General features: G+C 39.0%; 1 protein-coding gene across 5 annotated transcripts in view; it reads right to left on the bottom strand.

Annotated features, from left to right (window-relative positions):
- Window positions 1-363: 363 nt before the first annotated feature.
- The window catches only part of CAMSAP1 (calmodulin regulated spectrin associated protein 1), a 32,587-nt gene continuing 18,257 nt past the window's right edge, over window positions 364-14,693 (bottom strand). For 3 of the 5 annotated variants that reach the window (XM_069873339.1, XM_069873343.1, XM_069873340.1), the window contains exons 6-20: window positions 14,011-14,043; window positions 11,911-11,970; window positions 10,418-10,559; window positions 9,401-9,540; window positions 9,209-9,305; window positions 8,610-8,787; window positions 8,134-8,228; window positions 7,487-7,571; window positions 4,669-7,108; window positions 3,161-3,297; window positions 2,880-3,088; window positions 2,693-2,795; window positions 1,970-2,085; window positions 1,615-1,733; window positions 364-1,312 (exon numbers count right to left, since the gene is read on the bottom strand). In XM_069873339.1, coding sequence (XP_069729440.1) covers window positions 1,010-1,312; window positions 1,615-1,733; window positions 1,970-2,085; window positions 2,693-2,795; window positions 2,880-3,088; window positions 3,161-3,297; window positions 4,669-7,108; window positions 7,487-7,571; window positions 8,134-8,228; window positions 8,610-8,787; window positions 9,209-9,305; window positions 9,401-9,540; window positions 10,418-10,559; window positions 11,911-11,970; window positions 14,011-14,043 — 4,257 coding nt within the window. In that variant the 3' untranslated portion in view covers window positions 364-1,009. The remainder of the gene's footprint in view (window positions 1,313-1,614; window positions 1,734-1,969; window positions 2,086-2,692; window positions 2,796-2,879; window positions 3,089-3,160; window positions 3,298-4,668; window positions 7,109-7,486; window positions 7,572-8,133; window positions 8,229-8,609; window positions 8,788-9,208; window positions 9,306-9,400; window positions 9,541-10,417; window positions 10,560-11,910; window positions 11,971-14,010; window positions 14,044-14,693) is intronic. The other 2 variants (XM_069873342.1, XM_069873344.1) reach the window with 2 other exon arrangements.

The following is a 14,693-nucleotide window of genomic DNA, read 5'->3' as shown; positions in this document are numbered from 1 at the left end:
CCCAAAATAAAAAACATAACACACTCTTCATTTTCGAGCATGCTGCTCATTCAGAATAAAGACAGGACAAAGGAAGTAGAATTACATTTCATGATGTAATAAAAACATTAAAATTTGTGATCATTAAGTGCACCATCGTACAGGAGTAGCGTGCTCAGAGTGGAAATGTTCTATACCTACCAGAATCCACCTTTATCAAAGCAAACAAATCTTTAGGACACTACCTGAAACCGAAATTAGTAATAAATGCGCTCCGTTCAGCTTGCCTTAAGTTTCAGTCAGGCATATTCCAGCCAGTAGCACCTGTATGCCTCTTCATGATTGTATTCCAGAAAGCTTTACATTTGCAAACTATTTTTTGTAAAAAAAAGACTGGCTTTTGCAATCCTTGCAACATTTATCCTAAACAGATACTGCGAGTAAACTCTGTTCTGAGCAGCACAAGTTGGGGCCTTGCAATCTGAGCACTGGACTTAGGTTGGCAGTAGATACAGTACAACAATGTGATGTATTAAATAGTTCCTCAAAAAAGTCTGAAAGGAAGAGTTCCCTAAAGACTGTTTAAAAAACCAAACCAAACCCAAATCACTTCACCCAAGATCTGTTCAATCCTTCGACTGAAGTTTGGAGCTCGCCAACTTTAAGAATGACGGGAAAAAGGAGGGGATGAGGTGGAGAGGAAAGAGAACTAAGTTATTCCCAATTTGTACCGACGAAAAGCTTCAAGTAAAAGGAAATCCACTTGTTAAAGATCTTGCTACATGCACAGTCTCTCATCAATTGAAAGCCACAGTAGTTAGCATTGGGTGTAACAGCAGATTTACCATTCATAAAAAACACTGGCAATGTTCCTTCATCCTCTGATAGCTTGCATCCACGGTTTCTGTTCTGAAGCTTCTTAAAAAAATCTTTATGGTTCTGCACATTTCATACCAAACTGGAGGAAAATGGTAAACGTGTCTTCTTTCGATGCAATCCCATTCAGCAATCTCGTCCCAAGAACTCAGTGTCATTTACGACTCTGAGTCTTCTTTGGCACTGCAGGTCGCTTGGCTTGCCACAAGTGGTTATGAATAGTGAGAGCATCCACGCTGACAGACATGGTTTTGGCTGGAATCACGTTAAACTGTTTTCTGTCCGAACTGTACTTATAAAGTTTGTCAATCATTTTCTTGGTGATGCTCTTTGGCCCTGTTCCAGTCAGCTTGTAGATTTCTTCAGTATCGGGATAGTAGCAATAAAGTGCTCTGAACTGGCAGCCAGCATCGCGGAACAAAATGATGTAGTGGTTGGCATCACATTTTTCTAGTTCCTGCATTAAAAACAAACAGACATAGATAGATGGTGAAAATTCTCACATCACACCAAGCGTTCAGCTTCAACACATAGCTCAGTAAGTGTTCAAAGTGTTTTGAAACACTAGATTGGTAACTATGATTTTTCAGTCCTTCTATAAACTACAAATTGAACTCTTATGCTTTCTATAAGTCCACGCAGTCACGGGAAGGAAGGGATTCTCCATACAGGTACATTTTAGGAAACAACGTTAAATACCAGGCTACAGAGGGATTATGAAATGAGCATTACAGACACACTGTGTATTTTAATGTTTACCTCTAATATTGAATTCTTATGCGGTTCATTGACTTTTCCAGCAAGACAGCAATGAGAGATAGCATTGTGAATAATAGGTTTGTTTGATTTGCTGCTGGGCTCCTTAAATAATTTTGGACCTAAAGAAAATAAGTAAGTAAAAATTATTTGCTGTGCATTTATGAACACTAAGATTTTCATTCAGAGTAGAAAAAAAACACCTTAAATATTATTCTACAATAACTCACTTTTAGAGCTATTAAACAGAGCAAAATACACTTGACAACTTCTCAAAAACAGCAGCGCATCACATCAAATACATCACAGCTTTTTACAACCTGTTATTTGTAACAAATAGTGAAACTAAAACAAATACCTGTATATTCTGCCACTGAAGCAATAGAAGATGCTGTTGAAGCATTCTCCCAGTCTCTTTCTGTGTTCCTGCTAGGATTTCTGCTCAGTATCGGTAATGATTCCATAGATTCAACTCTGTTGGGAGAAAGAAAAAAGTAATAAGAAAAGATACATCAAGATTCAGGGTATTTTTCCTACCTATCTTAAATAAATTCACCAGTCATTGGTCCTGAACGGAACAGGCTGTTGTCTATTTTCCTCCCCCAAAATAGTCAGATTCTCCCTGCTAGATTATCAAAGCAAAAGTCTACTATTCCTTTGGGAGAAAACAAAACAAAATTGCAAGTTTGTACAGAACACTGGAGTTGGCAGCGACATAAAACAGAAGATGGATTCACTAATTACTATTGCTCCTCCATGCCAATGAAACGAATCTAACAACACTGAATCCCAAGGCTCCAGGGAGAACTTAGAGCAGCTTCCAGCACTGATAGGGGCTCCAGGAAAGCTGGGGAGGGGCTCTTGATCAGGGAGAACAGGCTAGGACGAGGGGGAACGGTTTTGAGGGGAGACTGAGATGAGATCTTAGGAAGAAATGTTCTCCTGTGAGGGTGAGGAGGCCCTCGCCCAGGTTGCCCAGAGCAGTGGTGGCTGCCCCATCCCTGGAGGGGTTCAAGGCCAGGTTGGATGGGGCTTGGAGCCCCTGATCCAGTGGCAGGGGGTGGGACTGGTCTCTCTTTACCTCTGAGACGGCGTGCCACCAGAGTGTACGCTTTCAGGTTCAGTTGTTGCTGCCGAGGCCAAAGACAGACTGGAACCAGACTGAGCACTGCTCAAATTATCAGCTACAACATAAAAGCAAAAACGTGAAACGCTTTGTGAAAGCAGATTTGCAGTAGCAGCACAAGCAAACAAATCAAACTTCTTACGCGTGGAAGAACACTTCGTCCCTGAATCACTGTAAGATTCTTCATGATGGACCGACTTTGGCCTGGGTTTTTTGGGCTTTGATTTGGGCTTTCCAAGCCCTTGCTCCTCCAGAATTTGCTGCTGCTTTTTCCTTAGATATTCTTGCTTGATAAGTTCTCTTCGAGCCTTCTCTTCTTCCTTCCGTATTCGGTCCTCCTCAGCTTTGCGACTGCAAAGCAAACACATTATATTCACCATATATTAATCTTCCTCATCTTAGAGAAAAAAGAAGTATCCTTACCGAGCTTCATCTCTTTTTTGTTCAACTTCAGCTTCCAACTGCTGCTTCCGAATCCGAGCCTCTTCTGCTTTCCGTTGCTGTTTCAAAAGGAATGCTGCACGTTTTTTCGCGAGCTCATCTTCCGCTTTCTGTTCATCCTGCAAAATTCATAAGGATAGAGCATTTTAAAGAATGGAAGAAAATATACTAAGCTGGACACCATGATATTTCCTAAAAACTTCCTGGAATCCCTAGGAAACATAAGCTATTTCTTTTGGAAACCTTTAGGTTTTCAGAATCAATGAGTAAATCAGAACTGTATTGTGAAAAAAGAATTAAGGGACAATTTCAGTGTTCACTTAAGTCTGAGAGGAGAAAAAAATGTATCTCATCTAACTCTGACTTGTTTTTAAGTATGCTTATTTACCACAAAACCTTAACAAAAGGGTAAAGTACAATGAAATTACCACATGGGCTTAGAATGGACAGCACAAAGAACCCCAGCATAACAATAACTTTGAGTCAGTCAATATTAATCACGCTATGTAAAACTGGAAGTTAATTCGCTGAGACTGAGACAGCCTAGCTCTACTTTCTTGGAAGAGAAATGAAAGAAATGAAAAAAGAAAGTATTGTCATGTCAGCACATTTGAGATAGTTACAATAATCCTTGCTAAACATAAATTTATCTGCTCGATGTTCCGACAGCAGTTCAGTAGAAGGAGTAGACACATTATTTAAAGAACACTCAACCCAATAATATAAGAAACACCGCTGTATCTAAACCCCAACATCTTAACAACAACCATTCCCTCATGGCACAGTTGGGTGCAAAATGAGAAACATTACTTAAATGTAATCCATTTTCCTCATAAGCCCTATTCACAACCATCACAGGATCAAAACAAAAGCTGCATGAAAAACAGTAATTTCTTCCCACCAAGCACTGAATCATCTGATTTTTCACCTCCATCTACAACCACGTAACAAAATCCTCCATTAGAGCCCTTGACTTTTAGGCTGCTCAAAATCAGATAAATTTGGATGTGAATGCCAAAACCAACCCAGTTTGGATGCTTGGCTCCCTGACAAGTTTTCAAACCTGTTCAGCAGGCTTTTATCAGATACCTGTGTTCTGTTCAAATTGTTTTTCAGTTTATAGAGGTTCACAGAATGCTGGGATTTCAAACCAGCGAATTCTACCCTTGCATTGTGTGGCTCTTTTATGCCAAGTATTTACATGTATGTACATATATGCATGTTTCTCTCTCAGAAAAAAAAACCTAAGCAAAAGAGAAGAAAAGCAAGTTTAATCCTGGTTCCTAGTAAAGTTAACAAGAACCAGGATTTCATACATTAAGTCAAAAACTTACTTTTCACAAGCAATTCTTCTCCAAGGCATTTCTTAAAAATATTAATATTGCAACCAAAACGCACTGCATTCCATCAGAAGACTGAAGAATTAAGTGGACAAAATCTGTTCTAACGCTGGGCAAATGTAACTAAACATAGAAAGGTGGTGTATTTACCTTGAAGAAAAAACCTACACCAGACTTCTGATCACCTTCACTAATTATATCTGCAGAGCTATCCTGGTTTTCAAGTTCTCCGTCATCTGGAGCTTTCAAGTCGGACAAGTCTACTTCAATGAGACTAGCCTTGCTTCTCAGTGGCTCATCCACTGGAACATTTTCTTTTCCTGAGCCATCAGAAGAATTCAGCTCTGTTTCCTTGAAGCTGTTATTCACCTCTTTGCTCATTTCAGAAATAATATTTGCATCCTTGGAGGTGGAGAGAATGAGTGCTCGTTGATTGCTCTCATCATGAAGTCTATAGGTATCAAAGAAACACTTTTCTTGAGAACCACTTCCATGATCAGGACTACCTTCCAAGCTGATTTCTGCTGGTGTCTTTGACAAGCTATTGGACGGAAATGGTCTTAAATGCGGTAAGGTTTCTAGACTTGGTGTTGGAGTTTTAACACGTGCTGAATTTTGTTGTCTATCTTTAGCGACTTTTAGATCAGCTGGTCTTCCTGACCGAGGAGTCCTTCCTTGACCAAACCGAGGTGGTTTACGAAGACTGTTCATTCCAGTTGGAGACAGAGGCTCAACAAAATGAATTGATGGTTTTACCTTTTGGTCCTGAGAGCTACTTCTGGTTCCTGGTGATGGCACTGATGGAGATTTCATAAGTAGTTCCTGCTGCTGAGAAATCTTTAATATAGCTTGCTGAAGGGTACTGATTGTTTCATTCAGTTTTTCAATAGAAAGATCACATTCATTTATGTCCACGTCAGTCACGCTGTCTTCTAGGAGGGCAACAGAAATAATTTTATTTTTTTCCAAATCATGTATAGCAGCAGAGTCTTTTGGTTTATGTTGCTCAGCAAAAACTATGCTTTCTTGCATTTTCGCTTTTGTTACTTCTTGAGAATCATTAAGTATTTCTTCTCTCTCCTCCTCCTTTCCAAGAAACTCCTCAGATTTGGAACCCAAGGAAACTTCATCTAAGTCTTCACCGTTGTGCCGAGAATATTCTTTTCCAAAATGCTCTGATTTAAGAGGCTGTGGAACATCAGGAGATTTCCCTTTCTTAACAACATGCAAGAAGGCTGCCTTGCCCAACTGCAGTCGCTGCCTCGCTGATAAGGCTTCCATCTTCTTCTTCTGCGCTTCTATTGCCCTTCTCTTTTCCTCCAATTGCATATGAAGCTGCACTAACTCAGAAGCTAAAAGATTAACATTATCTTTATTTTGTCTATTAGGGCTTTGTTCTCGCTTTTGTTTCCACGTGGTCAGCGGCGCTGGGCAGCTTTCTGATCCATCTGGAGTGGTCTTTTGTGAACTACTCGTGCTGGACTTTGTTTCATAGCTGTTAAGCCTCTGAAGCTTTCGTTCTGCAAAATTGGTCATTCGGACACTCCCACTCGCCATTGACACGCTGCTAACTTGAGAAATTGTACTCAAACATGGGCTGGAGCGACCACTAGCATCATCCTTATCCTCATGTTCTTTTACCTTCATATCTTCTTGCAATTTTGCAGATTCTTCCTCACCAATGTATTTAGCAACTATAGGATGGTCATCTATGACTCCCAAATCCTGCTCAGCATCTTCTATGTCTAACAGATCTGAATCAGAATCGTGTCTCACCATAGTCCATGGGGTATCTGGAACATGTGAATTGAGACTTTTCACATAGCTTATATTGACTTTACCTGCTATATTATCATCAGATTTAGCAGCATGAAGGAAAAAACCCCCAGTGGAGAGCTCCTGAGTGGAAGGATCTAAACTGCTAGTAGCTAAAGGTCTGGAAGCTTCCAGCCCTGCCTCCACCAGTGTCACTGAGTCTGTAGTACCAGGATCTGTAACTGGAGTGAAATCAGAACTAGAAATGGGAGTAAAAGTTCTATTGAGGTCATGGTCAACATGACTGCTACTTGTTTTCTTGCGGATCAAAGGCAAGTGTCCCTCATTTAATCTCTTTGTTATAAAACTCCTTTGTTTCCCCTCCCCACATTCATCCGCTTTATTGATGATCTGTTTTTCCTTTGCTGGTTTTAGAACTGCAGGCATTAAGGGCTCCAAGTAAAAACTCTCTGGTTTGCTTTCTGAAGTCTCGCTGTTTGTTTTTGGAGACCACGCAGTTGCAACTATGCTGGGTACCCTGGTTGACGCATTCGGCAATTCGGGATCACCACGGTTTGGCCTTTCTTCAGACCTGATAATTGCAACAAGCTCTTCATCTTCATCCTCGATTTCAACATTGCTCAGTAAGCTCTTCCCATTAGTTTTCATTGATGATGGAGGATGGGGCTGATTTTTTGGAGTTACATTAACGATGTTTGAAGCAAGACTGTCTTTGCTGATGGACCGAGCCAGACTAATGGTATCACTAGAGCCAGGGTCCACATCACTACTGGCAGTCTGATGAACAGCAAATGGTGTTGGCTGAGAAAGAGGCCTAGAAAAAATAAGAACAGTTTAATGACACTTAAGAACAATAAGTTACAATTTGTTGAACTAAGAACCATAATATATACAGCTAAAATCTTTGCTCCATTTGAAAAATGTAACCTGTATCAAAACAACCGGCAATACTAAACAACAACTACAAATTCTTAAATTTTCCACAGTGCTTACTGAAAATCAAGTTTAGAGTGTTTTCAATCGCAATCCTAAAATGTCAGTCATACCTGAAAATCCACATAAAAGAGAACAAAACCAAGTGGTTCTCAGTCCAGTTCTAAGGAAGTCATACCACATTACTACAATAAAATTGTCACAGTACTGATAATCTGTTCATTACTTAAGTATTGTAACACTTAAATGCATCTGTTACCTGGGTTTCCTCTCTGGCCATGCAAGAACTGACCCTCGTGGCTGCCCGTCAACACGGGTCAGAGAATTAGAACGATGCCGATGACCTGAAATATATTTTTAATGGTTAACTGTATAGAAATGATCTTTAGACTAGCACTTTTAATTTTATTTAAGAGCAAACATAATAAACTGTTTGACCAAGAGGTGGCAGCAGAAAACAGATTTGCTGAAATATTAACCACACACAGAGGTTAAAAGAAATACAATGAAAAGTGACCACATATGCACATCTAATTTTTAGATTTCCAACACAAATTTGTTGTCCCTGTCAGCATCTCAACCTTAAAAAGGAAGTTCTCACAGCATCTGACAAACAGCCTTCTCATTTTTTCTCCACACAATGGAGATTATTAGTCTTAATTTCTTGCACTTGCTATTCTGAGAAATAAGGTCATTTGAGAAAGAATATTTTTTTAAAAATCCAGTAACTTTCTGGTTTTAATGCAAATAAAGATGATTTACTCAAACTAAACATGCTAACCACTTGGCTGATTGCAGCTTATCTCAATTTCAGACTATTTACACTTATGAACTTATATCTTCATTCATCGCTATACTGACATTGATGGTCACTGCCTGCTGAAATGCAATTCCAGGCAGACTTACCAGGGCTGTCTTCTCCCTGCAAAGATTTTTGTTGCTTTTGTCTCAAAGGCAGCAGTGGATGGGAAGGGCTAAAGGCAGGGCTTCCTCCTTTGCCACTAATTCAGAAAAGCAAAAGCTCATTACTACCAGAGTTGGGTTTTTTTATAATGAAAGAAATTATACAGCTGCAAAAATTACACTGGTAACAGTTACCCCTGTTCTCTTTTAATACAATTAACTTCAATGTTAAAGAAGTTACTTAAAGAGAGTAAAAGGTTTTCACGTATAACAATACAAAAGCAAACCTACCACCTGAAATCAAACTGTTTAAATCTCTGAAGTTGTTTATAAGACATGGGAACGTGGTGCTTAGGGGCACGACTTAGTGGCGGACCTGGTAGTGCTGGATTAAGGACCATACAATCTTAAAAATCCTTTCCAATATAAATGATTCTATGATTGTACGATTAATCTAAAGAACATAAAACCAGACTTACAGATAGTCAGGCTCCTCGGGGTGCAGGTAGTATCTGTTGCAAGCTTCAGGGCCTGTCTGAGTAGAGGGCTGCAAGTCTGCTGGAGTTGTACTAGCAGGACTAGCCATGAAACTTCGCTTGGTTGCGTTGGAAATAGGAACGGGTGGACGACTGCTCTTCTGCTGCAACCCTGTTTTAACTGTGCATATATTTATAATGTTAACACAACTTGTAGTAGCCATTAAAATAACAAAACAAGAACAGGAAGTTTTTGGACTGCAGCACATTAAAATGAAAATTGTACGATACAGCCCTAAAATGAAACCTTAAGCACTAGTCTATTTAAAATTTTATGGTGACCTTGATGGAAAGAAAGTTACAAGTGAATAATTAGTGCGTTTAGGGGGAAAAAATATTACCCATGTCATTGAAGAAATTAGAATTCAAGCATATCTACAACTAACATTCCTTCCATTTTTACTGCTTTCAAGGACCCCCAGCACGCAGAAAGTTTGAGCAGAAACAAAACTCCAAAGAAAACGGCACTGTGCAACATTTTGATCGTAATGTAAGTATTTTTAAAATAAGGTGCTAATATTTATCAAGAGTTAAAAACTTACCGTCTTTTATTTCCTGAATATCTCTGGGTTGTACAAAGTCTGGTTTGACGTTCTCAAACCACCAGAAGAGTTCCGCAATGAATACCATGACATTAGGCTACAACGGAAAAAGAATAAACATTCCTTACAATAACGAAATACCCATGATTTATCCACATTTTATTTTAAAATATCTTTCACTATGTTTCTTACCTTTAAAACCAAAGGAGCATATAGCATGTCTTCCAACGTGAGGTAAAAGCATTTGTTTAGATATTCATTTGAGAATTCCCTCAGAAGTTGAATATTATAGAGGCTGTCTGCAATTGATGTCACCTCCTTCAAACAAATATCTAGAAAGATGAGGAAAAGCAAGTTATGACATTATTCCGATGTATTAACCTTCCATCCACAAGAGAAATACCACATACGGGAATTTCACGGACTGCTTATATACCATCATTCCGGATTTACTGAGTACCAGTGACATTTTTCTACCCATTAAATACTCGAGGGACAGGAAAAGGAGGAAAAAACCCACAGAAAACACAGCATAAATTTTGCATTAATTTTACAATCCACACAAGCTTCTGTCTATCACTGTGACAGAAAAGGTAAGCAGACTACAAAGAACATACACAATTACTTCTAGGATTAACAGTGCTGGTTCATTCTGAAATCACTCAGGAGCTCTGCAAGGTACAACATAACTGAGAATTTAAAAACCAATACCAAATGCTGATTTGTAGAAGTTAAATGCAACGAGGACATTGAATTATTAAGAAAAACATTTTGTGGGAAAGAGAACTCAAGTTTGTAATGCTGAGGAGTGACAACTGCTGAAGACTGGGAGAAATCTAGATTTTAAAATGTCAAATTATGTACTCCTACAGAACAATGGGAGAATTATCAACTAACAGGAGGGGATGTGCATTCCTTTTTTATCATCTCTTGAAACCAAGGTCAGTTATTTGAGCAAAGAAAGACATATCTATATCTATAAAAGAAAGGATTACTTTGTAGCTCATACAGGGCAGGCCCTTCTAAATACAGTAAGTAAAAAAATCAGAGCGGTTGCTTTTTAAATACACTGATTTTATGCAGATTCCATGTGAGTCGATTCCGCCACCTATTAAATGTGCTGTGTTTTTATTTGGTAATGTATTCCTAGTTGAAGTTTCCAAGACTGAAGAAATGTTAATTTTTTTTTTAAACACCTTTGTCACGTACCATCCAGTTTCATTTGCTCTGGACAATAATAGTGTATCACAGCGAGAAGAGCAGCACCATCACTGCCATCCTTCATCAAATCTTCAAGCAAAGGGAAGTAAGGTAACTGCCTGCTTGAGAGATGGTCTCTTCGATAACGCACCTAACAACAGAAAACAAGCACTCATACGATGCTAACAAGGAAGACAAAAAGGAATTCCTGTTAAGCACTCAAAACTCCTTATGGTGGATCCTTTAAAGCATTCTGCTCTAACTCCAATTTACAAGGTTGTACTTGTCTCAATGGAAGCCAATTCTGAATATGGTGCTTCCCTTTTAATCATCCTCCTCAAATCTAGAAGCAATCCATGCTGCTGAATTCCTCGCAACATTCACACATTTTAACTTATTACAAGTGATTTAAGTCATAATCCTTCCACACAGATACATGAATGCAGCAGATCCAAAGAAAGAGACACAGAAAATGACATGAAAGCACTTAAAGCTTGGGAAGAAAACAAACAACAAAACCACACACAGCAAAAAATAATCCAGATGAGCTCACAATTTCTCATACATTACCTACATCCACAGACTTGCCACCATCTCCACAGACAGCAAAGTTCTCTGAGGGACTCAGAACAAGAGCCTGGCAAGCCAGTATACAAGAATAATATAGTGCAAAAGAAAAAGACACGGCCCTTTCCAGAAACTGTCAGGAAGAGGAGCATGTAGGCCTCTTACATCAACAGCAAAGCTCTCCATGATTTCAGTATGGATCAATCTCACACTCCTCTGCAAAGCACCCCAAGCCCTCACGTAATTTGGAGCAAGGTTGAAGAGTAGCTAAAGCCAGTCAGCTACAGAGCAGATCTTGGCATTGCCGCTTGCAGTTTTTGCAAGACAAGTTTGAGTGTCGATATCTACTAAGCATCCACACACTAACTGGACTAGCGGGCTGCATCTAAGCTTGAGAAGCAAAGGGATGGGGCAAGCAAAAGAACAATGCACTCCAGAACCTAACAGAGATACCTTTCAGCATCAGAGAAAGATTCCTTTCACAGTTTAGTGTACTAATATCACTTAGCACCTAACAGACTATCTCGACTGATGCTCTGGCCTAAGCTGCAGATATAGAGCATGTATTTAATCACCAGAGGAAAGGTGGATTTTACCAAGGGTGCCATACACTTTCCAAGACAACCTGGAAAAGCTCTCTGCTCAAACATACACGCTCATAGGTGTCGATTTAGGATAGCACAGGCTGAGAAAAAATATCTGTTCAGAAGAAAAAAATCACCCATTGAATCAGAGTAATAAGAACCTGTTTAATTTCTTCACATTGCACAAATACAAACATGCTCTGTTCAGTTTCCTTGGCAAAGACAAGTAATTCTACAAGCTATCTCTACATGCTAATGCTATTCTTCCCTCTCCTTTTACTAAATGCAAATTATTTCTTCCCCAGCCTGGAGCACTCCACAAGTATGTAATGAATGTGAATCATACTGTACCACACGAGCATATTCCACTGGTTCCAGCATGCAGTGCGATATGGCATGCATCAGATCAGGCTTACACAAAAAGAAATAGTGAGATATATGATGGTGATTATTCAAACAAGAAACAAATCAAATGCATTAGCAACATCCATTATGCACTGGAAATATGGTCATTAAGTCCAATAGATATGTAGGCACACTAAGGTGAACTGGTTAGCTCAAAAGGTTCATCAATTATCCACTGAGCTGAGGTAAGCATAGTAAAGATAAACTTCAGAAATGCCTTCTTAAACTTTAATTCCTCCTGTATGCAAAGCAGATACAAATATTTCCTTTCCAATAGGCTTAAATGAAATTTAAATCAACCACAGTCAATACTGAGAACCAAAATCTAAAAAAATCCATGTTCATTTTAGCTTTGGTGAAAACACACAAATTTATGATCAAGGAGGTTTTTTATGGACTTGATTTAATTCCTTATATTGTCTCAACTATTAGTCTCATCTTGGAGAAGAGAATGGAAAAGATCATTCAGACTTTTATACTGAAAAATTCTGAATTCTTTCTTATATTCAAGCAGAGTTTAGTGGTTTGTTCCGCTCCATGCATACAATTAATGATATCTGTATGCATTAAAGTGCAGAAATGGGTGCTGCTGAAATAGTGATAGTTATATTTTTAAAAAAGTCACAAAACAAAAAAAGAAACACAGAAAGACACAGTTTGACAATTATTATGGAGACTGTAAATTCAGTCAGTAAACCTGAATAACCTCAGTGGCACTGAACTAGCAGTGAGATAACCTCCCTTTATTCCTTTACCACCCACGTGCTCAATGATATCCTGCAGGTCAGCCCCATTCCTGTAGCTCCTTCTAGTTTCACCCAGTTGTCTCTCTAAAGAAACCTACTTGATTCCCTCAGCAGGCCATCAAATGTGTGCCTCAAATACAGATTTGATCTCCACGCACAATAGAACCTAAGTTCTAGATAAGCACTAGGTCAGTACTTCATCACGTATTGGCACAGGTCATTAAATAAGGCTCTGTCCAGGTTTTTATTAGCCCGCAGGTCCCCACTCAAATTTCCTTTATTTCAGATAGTTAAAGTTTTTAAGGCAGTCCATACATTTGGTTCAAACAAATAAAGGATCGTGAGGCAGAGGAGTGGGACTGAGCCTTCTCTGGAAAGGCAGAGAGACTGTGGGGACAGGGGACTGCCCGGTCATGCCTGCCATTTCCAAATGCACTGCTCTTTGGAATTTGCAACCGAGACAACAGCGCTCATCTTCCCAGAGAGAAAATGATGAACACTAAATCCAGGAAGTGCAGGAGAAGGGATGTCAAGGCTAAGGAAAGCAAAGGAACGAAGAGCAACCTCTGCAAGTTGATATAAAACCAGGAAATTTAGCCAAAAGTAAGTAAGCTTCTATAGTAGAAGTACTATTTTATTATGTTTTTATATATAGTGGAATTGATACTCTACTTTCACACTTCACCACAAAAAAAACCAGTATTTTGTTTTGATATTCAAACTGCCTTTCCTCCCATCACACCAACTTCAGTCTCATTAATATACCATATAATTCCAACAAATGCCATGATGGGCTTGAACTGGTTTCTAACCCCACCTCAATGAGCAAGGTGTTCTAGTTTTGACAGATTTACAAACCTGCACCAGAGCAGCGCAAGAGCTTTATTTAACGCACTAGTGCAAATACCTGGGCATCTTAACTGGATTCAAGGATTCAGCAATCGTTTAAACTGACCAGATTTTATACCACCTTAGTGCTGTGCTCAATTGCCTATTTGGAACAAAAACAGTAAACGCAACCATTTTGACTGTCGTTAATTTTCTAGTCTTTTGCTGCCACTCCACATCCCTCAGCTCCTGCCCCATTGGAACGATTCTGAATTGCTGTGAAGTGATTATGCTGTATGCCGTACAGTATGCAAAAGTCACATTATGAAAACTACACCTGATGACCAGACACCCTACACAGTTCTTTTTCAAAGACCGTCTAAGAAGCACTGTAATGGAAGCAAACACTCTGAAGAAATTTAAAAAGCCATGATTTTGTGGATGACAACTGGTGTAAAAGTAGTTCACTTACAGGTACTAATTTCCAATACCATTTGGAAGGAGACTGCTCAGGAAGCAAGGAAAGGAACGTAGGAATAGGAAAGGAACATCAGCAATGCAAGTTAAAAGCAGTAATACTTAAGTGCACTTCAGCAATAAAACACTTTCATATTTTAGAGGGGTTGGAGCTTAGCAATTTAAAAATATTAAAACGAGACCCAAAAGTAAATATTCAAATAATTAAAGGCATCTTTCAGACCACATATCAGCTTGTAAATTAAGTAGCTCTTTAGCCCCTTATCATTGAAGCACACTACTTTACATAAAAAGCACATAAAAACCCATTGCCACTAACACAAGAGTTAAACAATTGTGCCTTGTTCACGTGTCATGCTTTAATCTCCTTTGCATGGCAACGCCAAATTGAGGAAAACAAAGCAGATTTTATTAAAGCTTCATCAAATGATGAACTGGGAACCTAAATAGCTGATACACATCCTGTCTGAGAAACAGCTATTTGACATTCTCCAGAAATGAAAGTGTACTGTATTTTGCAATGTTAGTGCATTGCGATATAATTTCACGGGAAAAAGGTGGGAAAAAAACTACAAACGCACACATAACACTTGAATGCCAAGAATATGCTTACTAGATAGAACGTGAATAAGCCTCTCAATATTCATAGTCATTAATCCATGCACAATTAATATGCCA

This window comes from Phaenicophaeus curvirostris, chromosome 20, assembly GCF_032191515.1.
Source record: "Phaenicophaeus curvirostris isolate KB17595 chromosome 20, BPBGC_Pcur_1.0, whole genome shotgun sequence".
NCBI lineage: Eukaryota > Metazoa > Chordata > Aves > Cuculiformes > Cuculidae > Phaenicophaeus > Phaenicophaeus curvirostris.
The sequence above is the reverse complement of the archived record's forward strand: the minus strand, read 5'-3'. Positions and strand labels throughout refer to the sequence as shown.